Below are 20,391 nucleotides of genomic sequence, written 5' to 3'. Positions count from 1 at the left end.
TAATTCAACATAATTGCAGCCCTGAATCTGCAGCATTCCAACTTCACAGTGAGGAAGTCAGTCAGTCCATCTGCAGGATCTTCAGTGTAGGTGTAGTTTTTTCAGGGAAAACACCTGTAATCCCAGCCCTTGGAGATTGAATTGGGAGGACAAGGAATCACAGACTTTGGCTACATTAAAAGCCTCTCCAAAGCCAGGTGGTAGTGACGCACACCTTTAATCCCAGCACTTGGGAGACAGAGACAGGCAGATCTCTGAGTTCAAGGCCAGCCTGATCTACAGAGTGATTTCCAGGATAGCCAGGACATCACAGAGAAACCCTGTCTTGAGAAAGAAAAAAAAAAAATCAGGTGTGAAATGTCTTTGAAATCCTACACTGTACTTCTAGAAGCACTGCATTGCCCTGACCCCCAGTAACTGCAGGCCTAACCCTGCAGAGCCAGTGCTCTTAGAATTTGGAAGCTTTACAAAGACAAGTGTTTACATTGCTAGCTCTTGCCCCATTTTATTCCTTCACCCACACATGTACTGAGTGCAACATCACTTTTGCTGTGTTAATGGTTGAGAGTGAACTGCTGCTACAGCCAGAATTCTAGGTAAGTTTTTAACCAGCGTGCTGTTAATTAAGTTGCTTATCTGTCCATACTTGGCACTCTTCCTCCCATATCAGATGTCCTTGTACCTTCCTTGAAGAAGTTGCCCTACGTCCCATGACCTTATTCTTTGTTGTTCATTACAGTGTGAGCCACTGCCCCATGTTGTGTTGATGCTGGTCTGCCATGCTAGCCTGTCTACCCGGGCCAGGTGACCTGCCCTTTCAGCTTCTTTCTCACACGCAGATGAACACTGGACTTCAGAAATGTAAGTAGACTGGATTCCCACGGAAGGGTGTGTGCTTCTGTGTTTTGTCGTGCATGAGGGCTGTCCCAGCATCACGTCTGTGATGCACTGACCATGACTTTTGGTACTTCCAAGATATTCATGAGCTGACATTGTAGGACAGCAGGCACAAAGACCCTGTCTGTCAGCAGTGCGAGATACTTTCAGATCCTACAGTTCCCAGTGTGTATGAATTTGTTACTGGCAGCCTTCTGCTGCACAGCAAAGCCACAAGGCACTTCAGTGGATGTGTATCATAGGACCCTTCAAAGAAATGCTCCCTTTGAACCCTGAGAGGAGCTGACTGAAAACTCATTGTCCAACTCACTTTTGTATCTCTAAAGTGACTGTGTACACTGTTGGTGATTTCTTGATCTCTGAATATGGTCTGTCATGGAAACAGACAGCTCTCTTTGGCTTTGCTGTCTGCCCTGTGAGCCTGCATGACTTTTTGCTCATAGAAATAAACTTTACCCTCAGGGGTCAGGAGCTGACTTCCCTGGTTTCTCTGGGTGTGTCTGTCTACTAGTATACATCCCGCCTGATTGGACCTCTGAGAACTGTTAGATTCCTGTCTTAACCGCATTATTTCGGAGCATTGTAATTCATACTTCTCCCAGCTTCCTACTTCTATCCCTGTACTACATGATAGGCGAGGGAAATGGTCTTTATTTCTGACTCTCTCTTACATGGATAGTGTCTAAGTAAAAACAGCCCTGAATTTGGAGTAAACCTTTTTAGAGTGAAACGGGACAGCTGGTGAGGCAGTGGGGCTTTCTTTAATGCGGTGCCGTTTACCCAGGTCCTTCATGGCAGCAATTAGCAAACTTCTTCTGTAAGTGCCAGAAGCCAATATTTTGAGCTTTGTGTGTTATCTACTTAGCTCTTCCATTGCAGATCAAAAGCAGCCATAGACAGTGTGCTTAGTGTAGTTTGTCTCAGTCATATTTCCTACAGAAGCACATGGAAGCTGCACCAGGCAGGCATGGAGCAGTCAGTTTACTGTGAGTTTGTAACCAGCGGTTAAAAACAGTCTCGTCTTCATGGTGTGAAGTCAGCCACTCGGAAGACTGGGACATGAAGATCTCAAGTTCAAGAACATCTAGGCAGCTTAGCTCTTGAACTGTGTGTAAAAATAAAACGAGAGCTGAGCATGGTGCGCACAAGTTTAATTCCCACCATTTGGGAGGCAGAAGCAGGCGAATATCTGAGTTCAAGGCCAGGTCTACATAGCAAGTTCCAGGCTGGTGAGGACCACCCAGTCTCAGAAAAGTGAACAAAAAAGTAAAATTAGTTGGCGCTGAGGGTGTAGCTCAGTTTGGTGGAGTGCTTACTTAGCTTGCACAAAGCCCTGGATTTGTTCTCAGCACCAAATAAATCGCGCTTGTTGGTACAGGCCTTTAATTCTCAGTACTTGGTAGGCAGAGTCAGGCAGAGCGAGTTCCAGGACAGCTGGGGTTACACAGAAACCCTGTCTCAAACCCCTTCCCCCCAAAAGAAATCAGCAACAGCAAACACCTACTTGAACCTCACGTCCTTGAAAGAGCAGAAAACTCCCCCTCGCTAGTTCTGAATTTGTCTAATGGAAAGTCTGTGGCTGTCTGACTCGGGAAGTCGGTCCTGCTGTGCCAACTTCCTCAAGGAGCGTTTCTCTCCCCCCCCCCCCTCCATCCCTGGCATGCTCCAGAAGTACTCAACCGCACAAATAGACTTCCAGCCCTAGCCTCTGTCCTGGTGATGACTGAGTGATAAATCTGTGTTCTGTGATATCCCAACAAGCACACTCAGAACACAGCTAAGAGGAAATACACTTGGGGATAGAACATACAATGACAGGGGATGCTCAGTGATAACAAGGCGGGAATTGCCCATAATGGGGGCACCTCTTTTAATCCCAGTGCTTGACAAGCTGGGGCAGGAGGCTTTGCTAGTCAGGACCATCCTGGGCTACAGAGCAAGACTCTGCCTCAAAGCCAAAACAAACCTAAGACATGTCAGCTTCAAGGGGGTCTGTGGCTGGTGGAGAGCATACTTGGGTCAGGTGGATGTCCTCTTGGACATCTGAAGATTGTATGTGCCATGGTGTGTCCCTTGCTTTGAGAGTCTGAAGCTGTTTAGGAACTCTGTTTGTAACTGATTTTTCTCCTGACCCATCTTTTCCCAGAAATTGTAATTTTTTGGATTTCTTTTTTCCCTTAACCCCAAGCCCATCTGCTCACTTTTCTAGCTCAGCACCAGGATACAGCATTGGCTCATCACAACAGTCGGTGCAGTGACTGAAACAATCAAGGTCTCATCGTTTCCTTTTTGTTGTTAGATTGTTTTTGTGTTTCTTGGGGAGGTTTCTGTTCGTTTTGAGACAAATTTGTTTGTTTTTCAAGACAGTGTTTCTCTGTATAGCCCTGATTGTCCTGGAATTTGCTTTGTAGAGCAGGCTGACTTCAAACTCAAAGATCCACCTTTATCTGCCTCCTCAGTGCTGGGATTGAAAGCATGTGCCACCATGCCCAGCTTTAATTCAGAGTCTTACTTAAGCATCCCAAGCTTCAACTTTGTAGCCACAAATGGATCTTGCCTCCCGATTCTCCTGTTTCTACCTCCCCAAGTGTTGGGATTACACGTGTATATTACCATACCTAGCTAGCATGCTAGCTTTTTAAAATATTGGATGTATATGGGTATTTTGTCCCATATGTCTATTATGTACCACTTGCATTCCTGATGCTCACAGAGGCCAGAAGGGGGCATCAGATCCCCAGGAATTAGGGTAGCAGATGGTTGCAAGCTGCCATGTGGGTGCTGGGAATTGAACCTGGATCCTCTGGAAGAGCAACTGGTGCCCTTAACTACTGAGCTATCTTTCTAGCACCTAACATATCATTTTTTAAATTTACCTTCTGCATGCAGAGCCTTGGGAGGGCCTAGAACAAATACTGATATGATTTTATTTCTTCAGATATTGGCATGCCCCCTAGTAGAAAAGCAATTACTGTGAGTTAGGTGCTCTATTACACTTTTTATATATGTTTGTTTATTTTGCTGAGTTTGAGCTTCACTATGTTGCCCAGGATAGTCTCAAACTCCTGGACAGTGATCCTTCTTTCCTAGCCTCCTAAATAAGAAGACTGGGGGGGGGGGGGGGCGCACATGCACGCACACATCTTGTAAGCAGCTATATGGGATATGGGTGCTAGGAACCAAACCCAGTCCTCTGGAAGAGCAGCCAGTGCTTTTAAGCCACCTCTCCAGTTCCCACATATATATTTTTTTTAATTTTTATTTTACCTTGTGGGGTTTTGTTTTGTGTTGTTTTGCTTTGTTTTAGTTTTTTGTTTTGTTTTTTTCGAGTCAAGATTTCTCTGCAGCTTTGTACCCTGTCTTGGAACTCAATACTTTGTAGACCAGGCTGGCCTCGAACTCACGAAGATCTGCTTATCTCTGCCCTGAGTGCTGGGATTAAAGGTGTGCACCACCACAACCCGGCTGCTACTTGTATTTCTGTATGAAGTGTACATGTGCTTGTACGGGTATGTGTGGAGATCCATGCATGTTTTCGTGGTACATGTGTGAAGTTCAAGGATAATTTTCAGGAGTTGACCTTTCCTTTCACCCTGAGTTCCTAGAATCTAAATTAGGTTGCCAGGCTTACACAAAGAGTAAGAATTTTACCTGCTGGGCCTCTCTGTCCTATTCAGTAGTTCTACATGGGAGACTCTTCTTGCTCTTTTTGTTAGTTTTCAGAGACAGGGCATTCCTCTAACCCAAGATGACCTGAAACTCATCAGCTGCTAGAGTACAGAGTACAGTGTGAGTCATCGGATCCTGCTCCTTGCTGTCTTTCACGTGGAGCTTACATGTCACATGACTTTCCATTGCTGGGCCAGCATTTGCTCCTATCAGACTCCCAGGCCTTCTACCTGTGGATTCCACATTTCTGCCACACCTCAAAACAAAAAGAAAACCAAGGAGCTCCCTGGAGGAAACTGAATTTACAAACCACACACACACACACTCCCTCCCTGCCTTAGATTAGGCAACTGCTTTCTGACATTTAACTCAGCTTGAGGTCAGGGGTCCTACATTTGCTGCTTCCTTGATCAGTTCCTTTGTTCTGACTGGGCAGACTCTGCCTAACCTGCTTTTCTTGAATAACTATAAACAGCTGGGATTCATGTTCATACCACATTTTTCCTGCTTGAGTCTCTTAATATTAGTAATTTTATAACATAGTAAAGCAGGTTTCTTTTCTGTTGACAAATGAGGAGCCGCACTGAGTCTTCAGTTGTTAGATGGTAGAGCCATAGTTTGACGTTAGGTGGAAACTTGTTCTAGCCACAGACCGCCAGTTCTCTATACTGCCCTGTATCTGTATTATAACCGTACCAGCTATTTAAGAAAGCTTTTTCTTTTTAGATAAAACTGAAGATCTATTATCTGTGGTTAGAGAAAGTTGTTCCAGAACTGAGGTGCCGGTGAGCCTGTATACATGGGAGGTGCACCATACGAACACGTTCACAGAATGCCAAGCATGATGGCACCCAGCACTTAGGTCATGGATTTAAAAACCCACGCAGGGCTACATAGTGAGATCTTATCTCCAAAAACCAAATAGGAAACTGGACGAGGTGTTATGCCTCTAAAATCTAAGCATTTGAGAGGCCATGGCAAAAGAGTCACAAGTCAGGAACAGCCCGGTCTACATTGTGGGACCTTGGTTCAGAGCAGCAGTGTGATGTGGTGTGATGGTGGCAGCATCAGAAGTAGCAGAAAGGTAAGGCTTTCAAAGGCAGCGTGGGGTATCAGAGACCCAGAAAAAGAGGAAAGGTCTGTGTTGGACTTTTTCATTTCGTTTTATTTTTTTAAGGACTAAGCTTAATGCTTAATTCTATCTAGTATGGGGCGAATGGTGGCTCTTCTAGAGTAAGGGCACTCTTGTTCAGTGTGCTAGTCACTCAGGGTTCTTCCCCAGCAGGAGTTCCCCGTCTGCACCCTCCCTCTCGACCTTCATTTTTCTTCTTCTTCTGCCTTTCTTCACAGTCAGCATCAGGAGAAGAATGCCATGCTAGGAAAAAACCTGAGGAGTGATGCTCACTTTGAGCAGAGAACTTCAACCCACAAACCACTTCCCATACCAGGTCCTCTGCGCGGATCTCAAGTAGAGGTGGAGATGAGGTTAGAGAAGGACTCAGAAGCAGGTCTGCATGTTCTGTCTGAGCTAAACAAAGCCCAGCACTGTGGCTCCTGTTGCTCAGGGGTCCTAGTTGTTGTTTGGTGATGCTGTCCTAACACTCCCCAGGTGTGCTGCCTGTCTAGGGAGGCACTGTGCTGGGAGTCAGCAGCAAAACGCTCCTGTCTGTACTCAGGCTTGCCAGCAAGGTTTTTGTTTGTGCATTTTTTATTTTTAACTCAGGATCTCACTCTGCGGCCCAGGCTGGCTTGGAACTCAAGGCCAGACTTCTGCTCTGTTTCCAGCTGGTAATTGCACACACACTGTGTGTGTGAACCACCACAGCTCAGCCGGCTTGAACCTGGGACCCTTTTTTCTTTTTCTTCTCTTTTAGGAATGGTGTTGGGGTGGGGGTGGGGAAGGTTCCAAGTCAGGTTTTCTCTGTAGCCCTAGCTGATCTGGAACTCACTCTACACCAGGCTGGTCTCGAACTCAGATCTGCCTACCTCTGCCTCCTGAGTGCTTGAATTAAAGGCATACGCCACCATGCCTGGCAGAGTTCTTCAACCTTTAAATCTTGTAGTAAATTACACTCTCTATGTGATGTGATTTACCATCACAAATATACATTAGGGTGACTTGTCCATTCTTTTGCTCAGCTATTTTTTATCTTTCCTGGATGCCTTCCTCGTCCCCAACCCTTATGCTTAAAATCTATATTGTAATCTTTTCATGAACCTGCTAACTCTGCTTCATACTCACTATTCCTGAAATTCTCCTCTGGTGAAGCCCAGGAGTCCTGAGTAAAGATCCTTCAGGACAGAGGGGTTCTTCAGGGCACTGCCAGTGCTGATGCAGCCGTGCTCCTGTGCCGCTCGCTGCTGCTGCTAACTTTGACAATAGCCAGGTGTATGATTTAGTGCTTCTGAAGTTGTGTTGTCTGCAGTGTCTAGAGTTCTAGGGCCATTAATGTTGGTGCACTGGACAGTAGTAGAAGCTGATAAGATGGAGACACCGTTGGGACTGGCTACATCTCCATCCCTGTGCTTCTGTTGTGAGCATGGGACCACATATTCATTTCTCCTATACTTGAGCTTTTTCTTTCCCTGCTTCAGAGAAGAGCAGTTTCTACCCAGTTCTACCAACAAGCTCCTCTAACTCTGCTTCTGCTCCATTTGATGCCCAGCGACATGACTTTGAATGGAGTCTCCTTTGGGCCAAGGCCAACCAAAGCTACCAGCTGGGCGCTTAATAGATTAGTCCTTGGTCTTTCCTGGCTATTTTCTGCCAAGGGAGGAAGCAGGGGAGAGTCAGCCAGCTGAGCCCAGGCTCTGTGCCAAGCCATTTTCCTTCTGCTTTGGGCAGTGTGTATACTTACCCATTCAGCAAGTGTTAATGATTTACTCTTTGTGTATGCTTAGGGTAGACCCCTTCTCTTAGAGAAGAAAACAGCAATGATCCCTTGTAGCGGGGGAGTCTGGCATGCTTAAAGAGCTCTTGTCGTGGGAAATTTTTTTTTCTGGATTGGAAACCCAGCATCCGCTGGAGCCCCTTGATAGGAAGCCCCCGGATATGAGAACAAGGAGAGTGTTGCCATTAATGAGGCCGACTGAGTGGACATTCCTGCAGTCTCCAAAGGAAGGCCAGCTCCTACTCTTTCAGTTTGGACAGTGACAGACTGGGTCACATACAGACTGCTTTGGCACATAGGACATAGAGATGGTCTGAATCTTTGATTCTCAGCCCCTCCCTGCTGCTGCCATTTGTTGTCACCCTCCCTCCACACAACAAATAAATACAGCCTTCTGATCTCCAGCCAGTCGGGCACCAAATACACTGTCAACAAAAGTGAGCTTGTGAGTGGGAGACATTGGCAGCTTCCTCGTCTTCTGAAAAACTGTCTTGTTCTCTGTGCCAGATGGGCCTGCCCACCCATGGGCCTGGCACCCCAGCTGCTTCGCTGGCCTCTGCAGACTGAAGTGTAGGAACTAAGTGTGTCCCCTTGACCAGTGTCACGACTGACTGAGGAGGGCGCTGACAGGCAGCCATGATGGCAGGTAGGGACGGAGCCCCACGTGCTGAAGAGCTCTGGTGATGTCTGAAAACTGGGCTCTGGATCTCCAAACTGGAGTCCTGGAAAGTTGCTTTGCCATCCTGATTTTTAGAGACCCATAAAACAGACTCACAGTACACCTGCCTCCTGTGGTTGCAGTGAGGGTTATTCAGACAGCCCGTCCCCTAGTGCCTGGTTACTGTACACACCCAGTGAGTTTCAGCTGTGCCGAGACTCTGGGGACTGCGACTGACCTCGAGTGAAGGCTACAGACGGCTTCAGCAGGCTCTAGAAAGGCTGGTTGGCTTGGACTGATGAGCCCCTCCTCTCTGCTCTCCTTCCCTCTCTTTCTCTCTCTCTCTCTCCCTCTCTCTAGGGGACACTACACAGAAAATGAGAACTGCTCACTATCCTACCCCAGCCGAATTGGACGCGTATGCTAAGAAGGTCGCAAACAACCCACTGACTATAAAAATCTTCCCCAACAGTGTGAAGGTTCCTCAGCGGAAACACGTTCGTCGTACTGTGAACGGCCTCGACACATCAGCCCAGCGCTACAGCCCCTACCCGACTCAGGCTGCCACCAAGGCAGGCCTGCTTGCCATTGTCAAAGTGCCAGCCAAAAGCATACTCAAGGACTTTGACGGCACCCGAGCCCGGTTCCTCCCTGAGGCCATCATGAACCCCCCAGTGGCACCCTATGCTACTGTGGCACCCAGCACTTTAGCCCACCCCCAGGCCCAGGCTCTGGCCCGCCAGCAGGCCCTGCAGCATGCACAGACCCTGGCCCATGCCCCTCCCCAGACACTGCAACACCCTCAGGGTATACCACCACCACAGGCACTGTCTCACCCTCAGAGCCTCCAGCAGCCTCAGGGCCTGGGCCACCCTCAGCCGATAGCCCAAACCCAGGGCTTGGTCCACCCGCAGGCCCTGACTCACCAGGGTCTCCAGCATCCCCCTAATCCCTTGCTGCATGGAGGCCGGAAGATGCCAGACTCAGATGCCCCCCCAAATGTGACCGTGTCTACCTCAACTATCCCCCTTTCAATGGCGGCCACCCTGCAACACAGCCAGCCCCCGGACCTGAGCAGCATCGTGCACCAGATCAACCAGTTTTGCCAGACGAGGGCAGGCATCAGCACTACCTCAGTGTGTGAGGGCCAGATCGCCAACCCCAGCCCCATTAGTCGCAGTCTGCTCATCAATGCAAGCACCCGGGTGTCGACCCACAGCGTCCCCACACCAATGCCTTCATGTGTGGTCAATCCCATGGAGCACACCCACGCGGCCACGGCCGCACTGCCTGCTGCAGGTCCTGTCAACCTGCCCACAGGCATCTCTCGAGCCCCTACTGGCTACCCTAGCGACCTCAAGCCAGTTACCTGGAACCAGCACCAGCTGGCCCACCTACAGCAAATGTGCAGCGAGGCTGGTGGGACACCAGCCCCTGGCCTGACAGGCAAGCATACAGCAGGACGCGAGTTGGCAGGGCCCGGTTTTGTGGGCAAGGCCCCTGCCTACCCGCAGGAACTCTGTCTGACACAGTCCTTCCATCTGAAGCCTTCCCTGGAGAAGCCGACCCCATCCCCACCTGTCAACGGCCTACCAGCCCCACTGGCCTATCCCAATGGTCACTACTTCCAACCCCTGTGGAACAACATCCTACCAACTCCCAATAGCGACAGCTCGGGGTCTCAGGACCTCGCCATGCCATTCCATGCTGGGCAGCCCACAGGTGCACCCCTCGACTGTGCAGCAGCTCCTGGGGCCCACTACCGAGCGGGAACTGGGGGTGGGCCAGTGGCAAGCCAGAACAGCTTGATGCAAACAGTGGATTACCTGAGTGGGGATTTCCAACAGGCCTGCTTCCGAGAACAGAGCCTGGCCATGTTGAGCAAGGCCCACCGAGCCCCTGGCACCCGAGCCCCCGATCCCACAGATAGTCGAAATCTTCATATTCAGCACCCAGGGTATAGATAGGGAGCCGTGATGCCCTCCTTAGGCAACACGCCATACATCAATCACCCTTCTAGGCTTAGTCTTACTTTGAAGTAACTGGATAGTTTCAAAGTTTCGTTGCTCCAGTGTGATCATCCTTAGATATCTAAGGAAGGGAACTTGGCAGGGTCCATTTGGGGGCAGAAGAAGGTCCTTTCTCCTCCCACGAGCTACTCCTGGTTTTCTATTAGAAGCTAACCCTGTCTCAGCACCTGCCTGTCAATCAGTCTCCACCTTGACCACTTGTTGCTCTTGCCATCTTTTGCTGAGACTGAGGTATGGCTGAGGAAAGTGGCCTAGAGCCTTAAGGTAGACTTCTCTGTCTGGGACTAAGAAGCCAGACTTTCTGAGTGCTCTGGAATCTAATTCTTTATTCTCATAAAGATGTCAAATGAAAATATACCCAGCTTCCATCTTTCCCAGCCGCTCCCATTCCTCAAGGCTTGGTTCTGCATTTACGCTGCTCCCAAGTCACTGTACTTGGCCTTGCCAAAGCCTTGAGACTCAGAGAGAAAACCCTGGCGTTGGCGTCTTAATTCTTGACTTCCTTTCCAGAGAAATGCAGTGGCCTCCTAACATTCCCAAGACGACCTGTCGCTGTTGCCTCTCTCCAAACTCAACTACTGCCCTCATCCCTGCCTCCCTTCCCCCTTAAGGAAAACAAAAAAGCAAAACAAAAACTACCTTACTTGAAGAATTAGATATAGGTAAAGGATGATCACATTAGAGTTCGGAATTAAAATCACCAAAAAAATTTTAAAAAGAAGTTAAATTGCATTTGGTTCTCTACACTGGCTAAGAATTATGGTCCACACTGTAAGTTTTAAATGTCACGTTTCTGTATGAATGTGGTTTTGAGGAGCATTTTGTATGAGTGGCCCCACAGGTACATTCACCCTTACGTTTTGCAGCCCTTCCGTTTAATGAAGAACAAAAAGAAAAACACAAAGCCTTAAGCTCTTTGAATTCTTCCTCTACCAAATGAGCATGGTTCTGAGCGCTGCAGGGGGGCTTGCATTGGAAACAGCCCCTCTTGCTCTTGCTTGTTCTTAGAGCATCTTCCACCTGTTCCAGGACCAGTGTGTCTCATTCCCAAGTGACAATTAGCTGTCTAGAAATTCACTTCTCTGTAACTTTAGGTTGTTTTGTTGTAAAGTTTTGCACCTGTCTTCTGTTGCACAGTGGGCTTTAAAAATAACAAGCCCTTGCCTTTCCTCTTGTCTTTGGGGAATGTGAGCTGACTGAAGGCCTTGGGTTCATTCTCACTGTTCCTTAGCCAGAAATTCTGTAGTGATCTGAAGCGATGTGACCGAAGCTCGGTTTTTAAATTATGTGTTGGCAAGTTGCCTTATATTTAAAAGAAGGAAAAAAAAAAAAAAGGAACAATGCCTAAGTGTGTTATGCCAAATGATAGCAACATGAAGTCCTAATTTATTGTTTCCCTGCCGTCTGTGAACACTGGTATTTAATTGCCCTTTCCCCAAGCCCCCAAACCTCGTGCAGCCTCCTCACCCAGGGCCCCTCCATCAGCAGATTTTCTGTCATGTTTAAAGAGCTCCACTCCGATATTCTTGTAAAACCCCCCTTCCCCGGATTCTCCCAAGAGCGGGCTGCCACCGTAGGAAACTGGATGAGACATTAACTTGGGGGGCTTTCACACCTCACTCTCCCCACCTCTAGTCTGCATGGAAAACACATTGTGGTTCCCTTCCCCTAAGAACGACTGCCCTCAACTTTGATGTAAGGTGTTTCCTGGTTCAACCTGATTATCCCTCAAACCTTAGCCAGCAATAAGGGTCCAGGCCAGGGTCTCCTCGCCACTCCGTGCCACCCGAAGAGAGTACCTGGGTCCCCTTTCCACTCACACTGTAGCACTTGTTCCCCACCGCTCACCTCACCGGTGGTGGTTATGGGTGTGGTGCATTTTTGTTTTTTTTCTTTAAATTATAAACCAGTAAAATGGAAAAACCGCCTCTTGACCTTGTCCTATTTTAATATGGTGGATGCCTGCCTGAGGTGGTTTTTGTCTCGAGGGCAGCCTGTAAAAAGGGAGTTTATTTCTATGGTGGTGGCAATATCCTATTCATCCCTCCTCAGAAACGCTCCCCAGCTTATTATCCCAGACTGGATCTATCCTTAAGTTATACCCGCATGGGGACAGTTTAGTCAAGCCCTCAGTGGGGCCCATAGAGCCCTGCCCTGCTTCACCCCAAGGGCCTAAGAGGTGGGCATCTGTTTTGCCATACAATTTCCAAATTATAAACCTCCCTCCCATTTATTTCTTCTAACCGAGGTGAGAGGCAGTCCTGCTGTAATCTAAACAGGGAAGCCGCCTCACCCTCATTCACACTGCTCCAAAGAATGGGGTGGGGAGGTTGCACTAACCTGCTTGGTTCTTACTGTTTGGCTTTGCCTACAGTTTGACTTGGGGGCGGGGGGAGCTGATCAGCAGGTGGGAAAATACATGGAATTCTGAGTACCTTTCACGTGGGATGCCCATTTGGTTAAAGTGCTTTGCCTTCAGGAAAGTGTTCTGCAAAGATAGCCAGGCTACCCACTGTCAGAGCTAACAAGGCAGGCTGGTGCTCAGGGAGTCCACGTCACACCCTGGTGTGGAGCCTGGTCTGAACCCCAGACAGCTTTCTGTCATGCAGTTGTCTTAGAACAGCCTTACTCCAAGCTGTCCAGCTTCTGAAATGCTGGGACAGTTCTTTGGCCGTGTCTCTGCTAAAGCCCAAGGTTCTCTAGTTTCCAGGCTGTGTCTAGCAAGGCGTCATGAGGGACCACTGGCCCCAAGCTTAGTGAAAATAATAAATATAATAATCATAGTAATAATAAGCTTGGGGCTAGTGGGGGAGCTGAACAACCCTCCCGTCTTCTCTTTTCACTTCCCTCTGCAGAACAGTCTTACCCTTCTGTCTAGGCCCTAAAAGTAAGGTACTTCATTGGCTCCTGTCATGATCAGATTCCAAAACCAGTAGTTGCAAAATTCATTTTACCATTAAGGGCAGATAATCCAAGTAACTCGCCAAAAGCATGCCCAGATTGGAGCTGTATGCTCCTGGTCATGAATCCAGACATTAGACATGTAGTTGAGTAGTTTGGGGGGTGGGGGGCAGATGGATATGGACATAGAATCCCAGACCCTGCCCCAGACCAGCTGAAGTAGTCAATTTGCTTTTCATCCTAGTTGACCTGTGAAATGTATATAGCTGGAGGCAACCATTCCAAACTGTACAAAAAGCAAATGAGATTACAGGTAAGAAAATTCAAGTGCTTTGTCCATCTTGAAGGTCCCTTTTGCCCCTGGAGTAGACTAACATTAAGTTCATAATATGTCAGGCACGTGCAGCCTCATTAACTCTTAGTGAAGGCCCATTTATTCTCTTGGTAAAAGCTATTTCACCTGACTTGCATGCACAAGGAAGGCCCCAGAAAGCCAGGCAGTAGTGGTGTGTGCCTTTAATTCCAGCACTTGGAAGGCAGAGGTAGATGAGGAGATGAGGGTCTCCTCATCTACAGGGCAGTTCCAGGACAGCTAGGACTACACAGAGAACCCAGGTTTCAAACAAAACAGAAAACAAAAAGATGGTCTCCTTGGTGGAAATACTTACACAAATACAAGGACTTGAGTTTGTATTTCCAGCACCTATGTAAAGAACTGGACACAACTACTCAGTGCCGGGCCAGTCAAGATCTTTGGAGTTCATTGGCCAACTAGTCTTGTGGAATCAGAGCACTGGGGCTTTTGTTCCTGACTCAAAAAGGTGGCAATTAACTGAGTAAGACACTGGACATGGGCCTTTGGCCTGCACATGTGTATGCACGGGATTACTGGGAAAGACACACCAGCCTAAGCTTGTCTTTGGTGAGGTAGGGACTAGAAACGCCAGCCTTAGGGGAAGTGGTCCCTGCATCCACCCATTGAACCACCAGAGGGCAGCTGCAGGTGGCATGCCCACAGAACACTTGCTGCCAATTCCCATGTTGTCCACCAGAGGTCCAGCTGAAAGCAGAGCAGCCTCCCAGAACCCTAGCCAACTGGGAGGAGACAGGCTGGAATCAAGTTAATAAATACAATCCAGGATTTATTAAAAATCAGAGTTCCCCTGCTGTGCCCTCCTAGCACTAAAGAAATAAATAACCAGAGAGGGCAACATTGGGTAAATGGAAAGAGAAATTCATCTCAAGGCAGATTCTTATAACTACCCCCCCTCCCTTTTCCAATACCCCCCACCCCGACTATGGCTCTTGGGACATAGCACCTGAGCAGGCCCCTCAGTCCAGGTAGAATGTGGCTGGCACCAAGGCATGTCCGCCCTGCCCAGGAGGGGAGACAGGCCCTGGGATCACTTGTTTCCAGCCCTTGATAACCCCGAGACCTGCTCCCCCCAGGGGCCAGGGCTGAAGCACCAATTGGAGGCACCTGAGGGGTAGAGGTGGTGGTGGTGGTGGTGGTGAGAAGGTGGTAGGCTAACAACCTAGGCAAAAGAAGCCGAGAGGGGGTCCGGCCCCCTCTCCAGTTCCCGCCGGTGGCTGAGATCCTGTCCCACCTCCCTTCCTGCTTAGACCCAGAAGGCTGTACTCTCAGCTGAGGATCTTCCGGGGCAGTTCAACAGAGGCACGGATGAAGACTGCATCATCCCGCACATAATTTCGCTTTCGGATGTCCTGGTGGGAGATGAATTTGGGGTAGCCAAAGCCCAGAGAACTCTCATCCAGGGAGCCTCGCCAAGTGCCGGGCTTTTGGAAGTTCTTCCAGTTTGGATCAGGGTGGAAGGTCTCAGTGACATGCTGTGGCTTGGCCAGACCTGGGTCGCTCTGATCCAACAGGGAGAAGGTGACCCGACGGGCAAAGGGCCACTCAAGGAGATTGTCAAAGGCGCCTGGTAACACACGAATGTAGATGGAGAGATGCGTGCCCTCACCGCTGCCGTTGCCATTGAGGAATGCAGATACCTGTAGCTTGTAACCGTACTTATGTGTATAAAAGGCCGGGCTGAAGCACTCCAGGTTAGGCTTGGCCTTGGCCTCTTGGAGACGCCGCCCGTAGCTGCCTATCTTCCAGATGAGCACGCCATCACTGCCTATGGACAGCTCCTCCAGCTCTCTCCGCAGCTCCTGCAGCTCTTGCCGCTGCCGGCTCACCAGGGCACACATCATAGCCAGATGTGGCTTTACACTCTCCTCCACGTGACGTGCCATTGCCAGTTTAGGGCACTGTTGGCAAAACCCAAGGCCATGGGGGAAGGAAAAAGTTACCGAAAGAGGAAGGTCCAGGGGAAAGAAGAAGCAGGTAGGGGTAGCGGGCACCCAATTCCACAGGATGATGACAGAGGGTGCTGGGAAGCAGGAGTTGGCTAGCAGGACCCATCAAGGCCTCAGCTATGCCAGCAAACTGATCCTCTGTCTAGGACTTGAAGGGCTAAAGGGGGCCGAGAAAGGGGCATCTCACCCTGTGCTTACAGCCGGACTCCTTGAAAGGACAGAGCACCAATGCAGTGCTGCAGCTATCCTTCAGATGGCTGGGCAGGTCCTCCCGAGCCACAGTGCCCACACCACACTGGTTGGGGCAAGGAACAGGCAACCGTGGGCACTGGTACTGATGGCTCTAGGACCAGAGACAGAAGCAGTAGTCAATAACCAGACCCCTTGTCTCCCCATCTCAAAGCATACAGGTCAATAAGGGCCTCACCTGGATGGTGTCAAAAACAAACTCCTTGGTACAGTAGGCACAAGGCTGGGTGCGCTTGGGGCACTCAGAAGTGGCATGCTGGGCCAACAGTCGCCTCATCATGCGGGCACCACACTTGTTCTCACAGTATACACTCTCCTGGGGGCACATGCCCTCGTGACTCTAAAAATAGCACAGGGGCTGAGTTAAGTAGGGGATTCCTGGCCTCCTAGGTGCCTCACCCTCCCTTCAGCCTGGACCCACCTACCTCGTAGGCCTCCCCACTGAAGTCACAGCCACAGAATTCACACTTGAGGCGGCGCTTAGGGCAGTCGTGCTGCAAGTGGGCAGGCAGATCACGCCGGCTCAGCTTGGCTGGGCAGCGATTGGGGCAGGGGACTACATTGAAGCTGCAAGTGTTCAAGTGTCCCTGATGGGAGAGGCTCAGTCAGCACCCGCCCAGTGAGGGCTGGTCCCAGCTCCCCAGCCCAGAGCCTCACCTGGAGGTGGCGAAGCGGCCCGCTCCAACGGCAGCCCTCTTCACTATGGATGCAGCGGATAGGCAAACCTAACACTTGGACCTCCAGCTCTGGGTCTGGGTAGATCTGTGGACATAGCATGGGGGGGATCAGCGAGGATCAGAGCACGCAGTAGTTACATTCACCCCAACTCTCAACTGAGCTGGTTGGGTCTGTCAGCCAGTAATAAGCTCTTTAGGCAGAGCCCTCTCAGAGTGTTTGTCTCTGTGCCCTAGGATGAGGGACACAGGAGGTGGTATCTACTCGGCCTTGGAACCCAGGGTCCGCAACGTGCCTGCACAGGAACATGCTCTCTTTGGGGGGCGCCCTATCACATTAGCCTGCTCAGTCACACCACCCCCCTCCTCCGCTTCCTTCCTTTGAGTGGAGGGGTCCTGGCCCCCAGCCACAGGTCTAACTTGCCACAGGAAGAGGGAGCATTTTTTTTACGGGCACAGAGCAGCTCTGTGCACCCCTACAGGCTGGGCATTGTGCCTGCCCCCCCAGGGCAAAACACAGCCTTCGTTTGCAAACTGGCCTGGTGGGAGAGAACAGGCTACCTTTGTGGGGGCACGAGATCCTGAGGCTTGGGGTTGACACTGGCCCTGTGCCTGCTGGCTGCCAACACTCCAGCCTCCACCAAGGGCAACAGTCTATATGACTATGTACCCAGACTTCCAACCTCGCAGTGTGGACTCACCTTGGCATAGTCCAGAGGAAGCTGGTCCTCAGGGCACTTGAAGACTCCTTCACTGAAAGGGGAGAAGGCAGGGAGGGTCAATGTCCCTCAAGTCCTGGCCTCACTCCTTCCACCAGGGTCACCACCCTCCCTTGCCAGGCCTTTCCTAGCTAGCCATGACTGAGACAAAACAGAAAGCAGAGGTCAGAAGGACCCACTCTTCAAGGGTGCTGGACTACCCACAAAGGCTATTCTACGTCCAGTGCAGACAGACACAGCTGCCTCGGGCAGCACTCACCCAACAGGTGGCAGCTGGCATCCCCTCCCCCCTCCCAGGACAGCAGCTGAACTTGAAAGAAACAGGCAGCCTGCCACCCCCTTCCTCCAAAATGGTTTTCTGCCATTCTGAAAGCTGATGGGCTTGGATAAATGCCAGGGCTACCCAGCCTCCATGACTGTGCCAGGCCTAGAACAAGGGCAAAGGTCATCTCGGGGCCACTCTACCACCCCTCTCCTCTCTGAGGGTGTGCTCCTGAAGAAGTGAGAAAAGTGAGGCCTTTGGTCCGACCTTCACTCCCGCCAGCCCTCACATTCCCACCTGCCTTCATCACCTGAGGGCTAGAGTCCCTGCTCAGAGATGAAAAAAACAAGGAAAAAAACCCAGGCTCCCTAGTGAAGCAGCACCTGGGGATGTCTGTCCATAGCAACTATACAGTTCAGACAGGCTCTAAGGACAGGCAAGGCTTCTGAAACCTGGTGACCCCCCCCAACCCCTGCCAGCTGTCCTGTCCCCCTTCCCCCCAGTCTCAACCCAGATATTAAAACCCAAAACCGGGTAACATGCTTCTTCCTGCCAGTATGCCCTAGCTGACCCCAACAAGACCTGTCACACATGACTGTCACAGCCCAGGCAAGACAGGGGCTCCCACAGCAGTGCAGAGGCCCCTAGGCATGGCATTCCTGGCAGATCTGAGTCAGGTAGGCGGGAGGCAGGCAGGCAGGCCTCAAGGCGGAAGCTGAGGCTACCTGGCAGCCGGAGCCTGGGCAGTCCATGCCCCAGGTGCCCAGTCCACTCCCTAGCACCTTCTCTTGGCCCCACTACTACTGGCCATGTCCTGAATGCAAAGAACAGTACATGCTCAGGCACCAAACAGGTATGCCTGCAACTACAGGGCTAGCAGCCTTTCTGGCTTCGGCAGGAGTGGGGAAAAAGGAGTGGACCAAGGGGGAGGGGGTCCACTTGGCTGCTTCAGGAATGTGCTGACCCGGTGATTCTGGAGACAAGGGGACTAAGGCGAGTTCCTAGGCTTCAGGCAGAGGCTTATCCCGAAGCTTGGGGCCCAGCCAGGACAAAGGTTTGGCCAAGGCTATGGACAACCTAACTTGTAGGATAGGGGTGATGGGGGGGTAGAGCCTGCTCAACCACCTCCAGTGGCCACGAAACACTCGATCGATGGGGGAAGGGAGAAGGCAGAGGTAGCTCCAGGCTGAGCAGTGGAGGCCCAAGCCCAGGGGAGAAGACAGGATGGGGGGAGGGGGCAGTGGGAGAGGAAGAGGGGATTTCCGGGAGGAGGAGGGGCAGAAGCAGCCTCGAGGGGACTGAGAAGGAGGTGAAGGAGGAGGGAAGTGAGCCTGACAGCCCCTCCTGGCTCCTTCCCCGAGGCAATAAGGGTGGGTCAGCTGGAGGAGGGGGCTGGCTCAGCTGGCCTCATCTGGAAACCAGAGGGCCAGGAAGGGAGCCGAAGAGACAATGGGCCCGTGTGTCTGTAGAGGAGTTAAGTGTGTACATTGCAGGGAGGAGGGAGGAGGGAGAAGAGAAGGGAGGAGGGGGGAGCACAGCAGCTTGAGCAGGAGCATGTGTGAGAGCAGGAGCCCGCGGCTGCTAGGAACAAAAAACAAAGAGCCTGCTGAGATTTCCGCCAGCCAGGATCTTCGGAGGGCAGCGGGATGGGGCACTGAGGCAGAAGTCCCACACCAGTCCCTGCCAGTACCCCCTCGGACCCCGGCACCTCTCCAGGCGTCGAGGCTCCCCGATCTCCCCTCCCACGCCGCAGCCCTCAGCCACAGGAGACTCAAGTCCGCACAGGGTGCCCAGAAATGTGACGGTTGCCTGAGGCGGCAAGGCACAACCTGGGTCCTGAGAGAGCAAGAGACGTGCAGTACCAACCCGGGAACAATTCCCCTTTCGCCAGTGTGCCCGACCATCCGTCATACTCAAGACCCCAAGGAGGGTTTCCAGTTGAGAGGCGAGGAGGGCTACAGGTCACAGTCCAACCTCTGCTGAGTGACCACACGCAGCCCGGGCTCGATTCCCAGCTAAGACCTCAACCGTGTGACCCTGGGCAAATCGCAGCCTTTCTTTCAGTCTCCGTGAAATGGGAGAACAATAGCGGCCGCTTTTTCAGCGTCAGAGAGAGTAAGAGGAGGGACGGGTGAAAACTCCCGAGGCTGGCAGCGCCGCGCGGGAGAGGCTTTGTCCTTCCCTTCCCTAAAGGATTCAAAGTTCAAGGCTGCGGCTGTCCGGGCTCAGGTGGGGGGGAAGGGCCGGCCACGGGTCGAGAAGGGCGTCTTTCCCACCTGGACCTGGGCAGGTAGGACCCGGGCGACCTTACGCCTGGGTGCGTGGGGTCCTCCCCAGAGCCCTGACGTCACTGCCGCCCCTTGACATCATGGTGGGCGCTCCTGAGGTCACCGGGCGGCCGCGCAGACAAAGGCCCGACGTGTCTCGGGGCCGAGCCCTTCCCCGTGCAGTGCCCTCGCCCCCTGCACCGAAGCCCACCGCTCCCGGGGTCGCACCTGAGGAACTCCTGCAGGCAGGTGTCGCAGAAGCGGTGGCCGCAAGTAGACACCTGCACAGGCTCGCGCATGGGCTTCCCGCACAGTGGGCACAGCAGCCGCCGCTTGGGCTTCTCCAGGAACTTGTAGTCGAAGCCGGGCATGGCGGGCTGGCGGCGGGCACGGGCGAGCGGGGCCGGGCACGCGGCGGCCCCACAGCCCGCGCCTCGCTCCGGCCGCGTTCCCCCGGCTGCGGGCGGCGCCGACTGGCGGCCGCGAGCGGCCCGGGTCCGCAACCCCGCCCGCCGGAAGAGGGGGCGGAGCCGCGTCCCCACGGTCCTAGAGCCCGCCCTCGCGCCCCGCCCACTCCACAACCCCACGGAATGCGGTCGCTCTCAGGACTCTGCCAGGCTTCGAAAGTTAAATCAGCCTCGCCCACCCCCGGAAGCTGGAGCTTTTCTTTCCCGTTGGAACTGAGAGCGTGGCTGAGATTCTTCCAGAAGTGGAGGCTCCTTGCGCTATGATGGTGCCTGTCGGGTCACACCATAAAGATTTGACTCTAGAGGCCACCTTAAGGTCTCCTGCGCCACGCACCGCCCAGGGACCCGTGGCTCTTGCTTCCAGGTGCTAGGCAGCGAAGCCTGG

General features: G+C 51.8%; 2 protein-coding genes across 8 annotated transcripts in view; one reads left to right on the top strand and one right to left on the bottom strand.

Moving 5' to 3' along the window:
• Fam222b (family with sequence similarity 222 member B) overlaps positions 1-12,073 on the top strand; it is a 57,679-nt gene extending 45,606 nt beyond the window's left edge. For 5 of the 7 annotated variants that reach the window (XM_085695410.2, XM_085695413.2, XM_085695414.2 and 2 more), the window contains 2 exons: positions 740-861; positions 8,476-12,073. In XM_085695410.2, coding sequence (XP_085551536.2) covers positions 780-861; positions 8,476-10,082 — 1,689 coding nt within the window. In that variant the 5' untranslated portion in view covers positions 740-779 and the 3' untranslated portion in view covers positions 10,083-12,073. The remainder of the gene's footprint in view (positions 1-739; positions 862-8,475) is intronic. The other 2 variants (XM_085695416.2, XM_085695418.2) reach the window with 1 other exon arrangement.
• A 2,089-nt stretch (positions 12,074-14,162) lies between these two features.
• Traf4 (TNF receptor associated factor 4) lies at positions 14,163-20,002 on the bottom strand. The gene is made up of 7 exons (XM_085695419.2): positions 19,768-20,002; positions 16,993-17,044; positions 16,275-16,379; positions 16,043-16,204; positions 15,796-15,957; positions 15,556-15,711; positions 14,163-15,320 (listed from the first exon to the last, which is right to left on the bottom strand). The coding sequence occupies exons 1-7, from the start codon at positions 19,908-19,910 to the stop codon at positions 14,688-14,690; spliced, it is 1,413 nt and encodes a 470-aa protein (XP_085551545.1). The 5' UTR covers positions 19,911-20,002; the 3' UTR covers positions 14,163-14,687.
• Positions 20,003-20,391: the final 389 nt, after the last annotated feature.

This window comes from Myodes glareolus, chromosome 9 (assembly GCF_982192425.1).
Source record: "Myodes glareolus chromosome 9, mMyoGla1.1, whole genome shotgun sequence".
In the NCBI taxonomy this organism is placed as follows: Eukaryota; Metazoa; Chordata; class Mammalia; order Rodentia; family Cricetidae; genus Myodes; species Myodes glareolus.
Note: the sequence above shows the minus strand (reverse complement) of the source record. Positions and strands in the feature narration are given on the sequence as shown.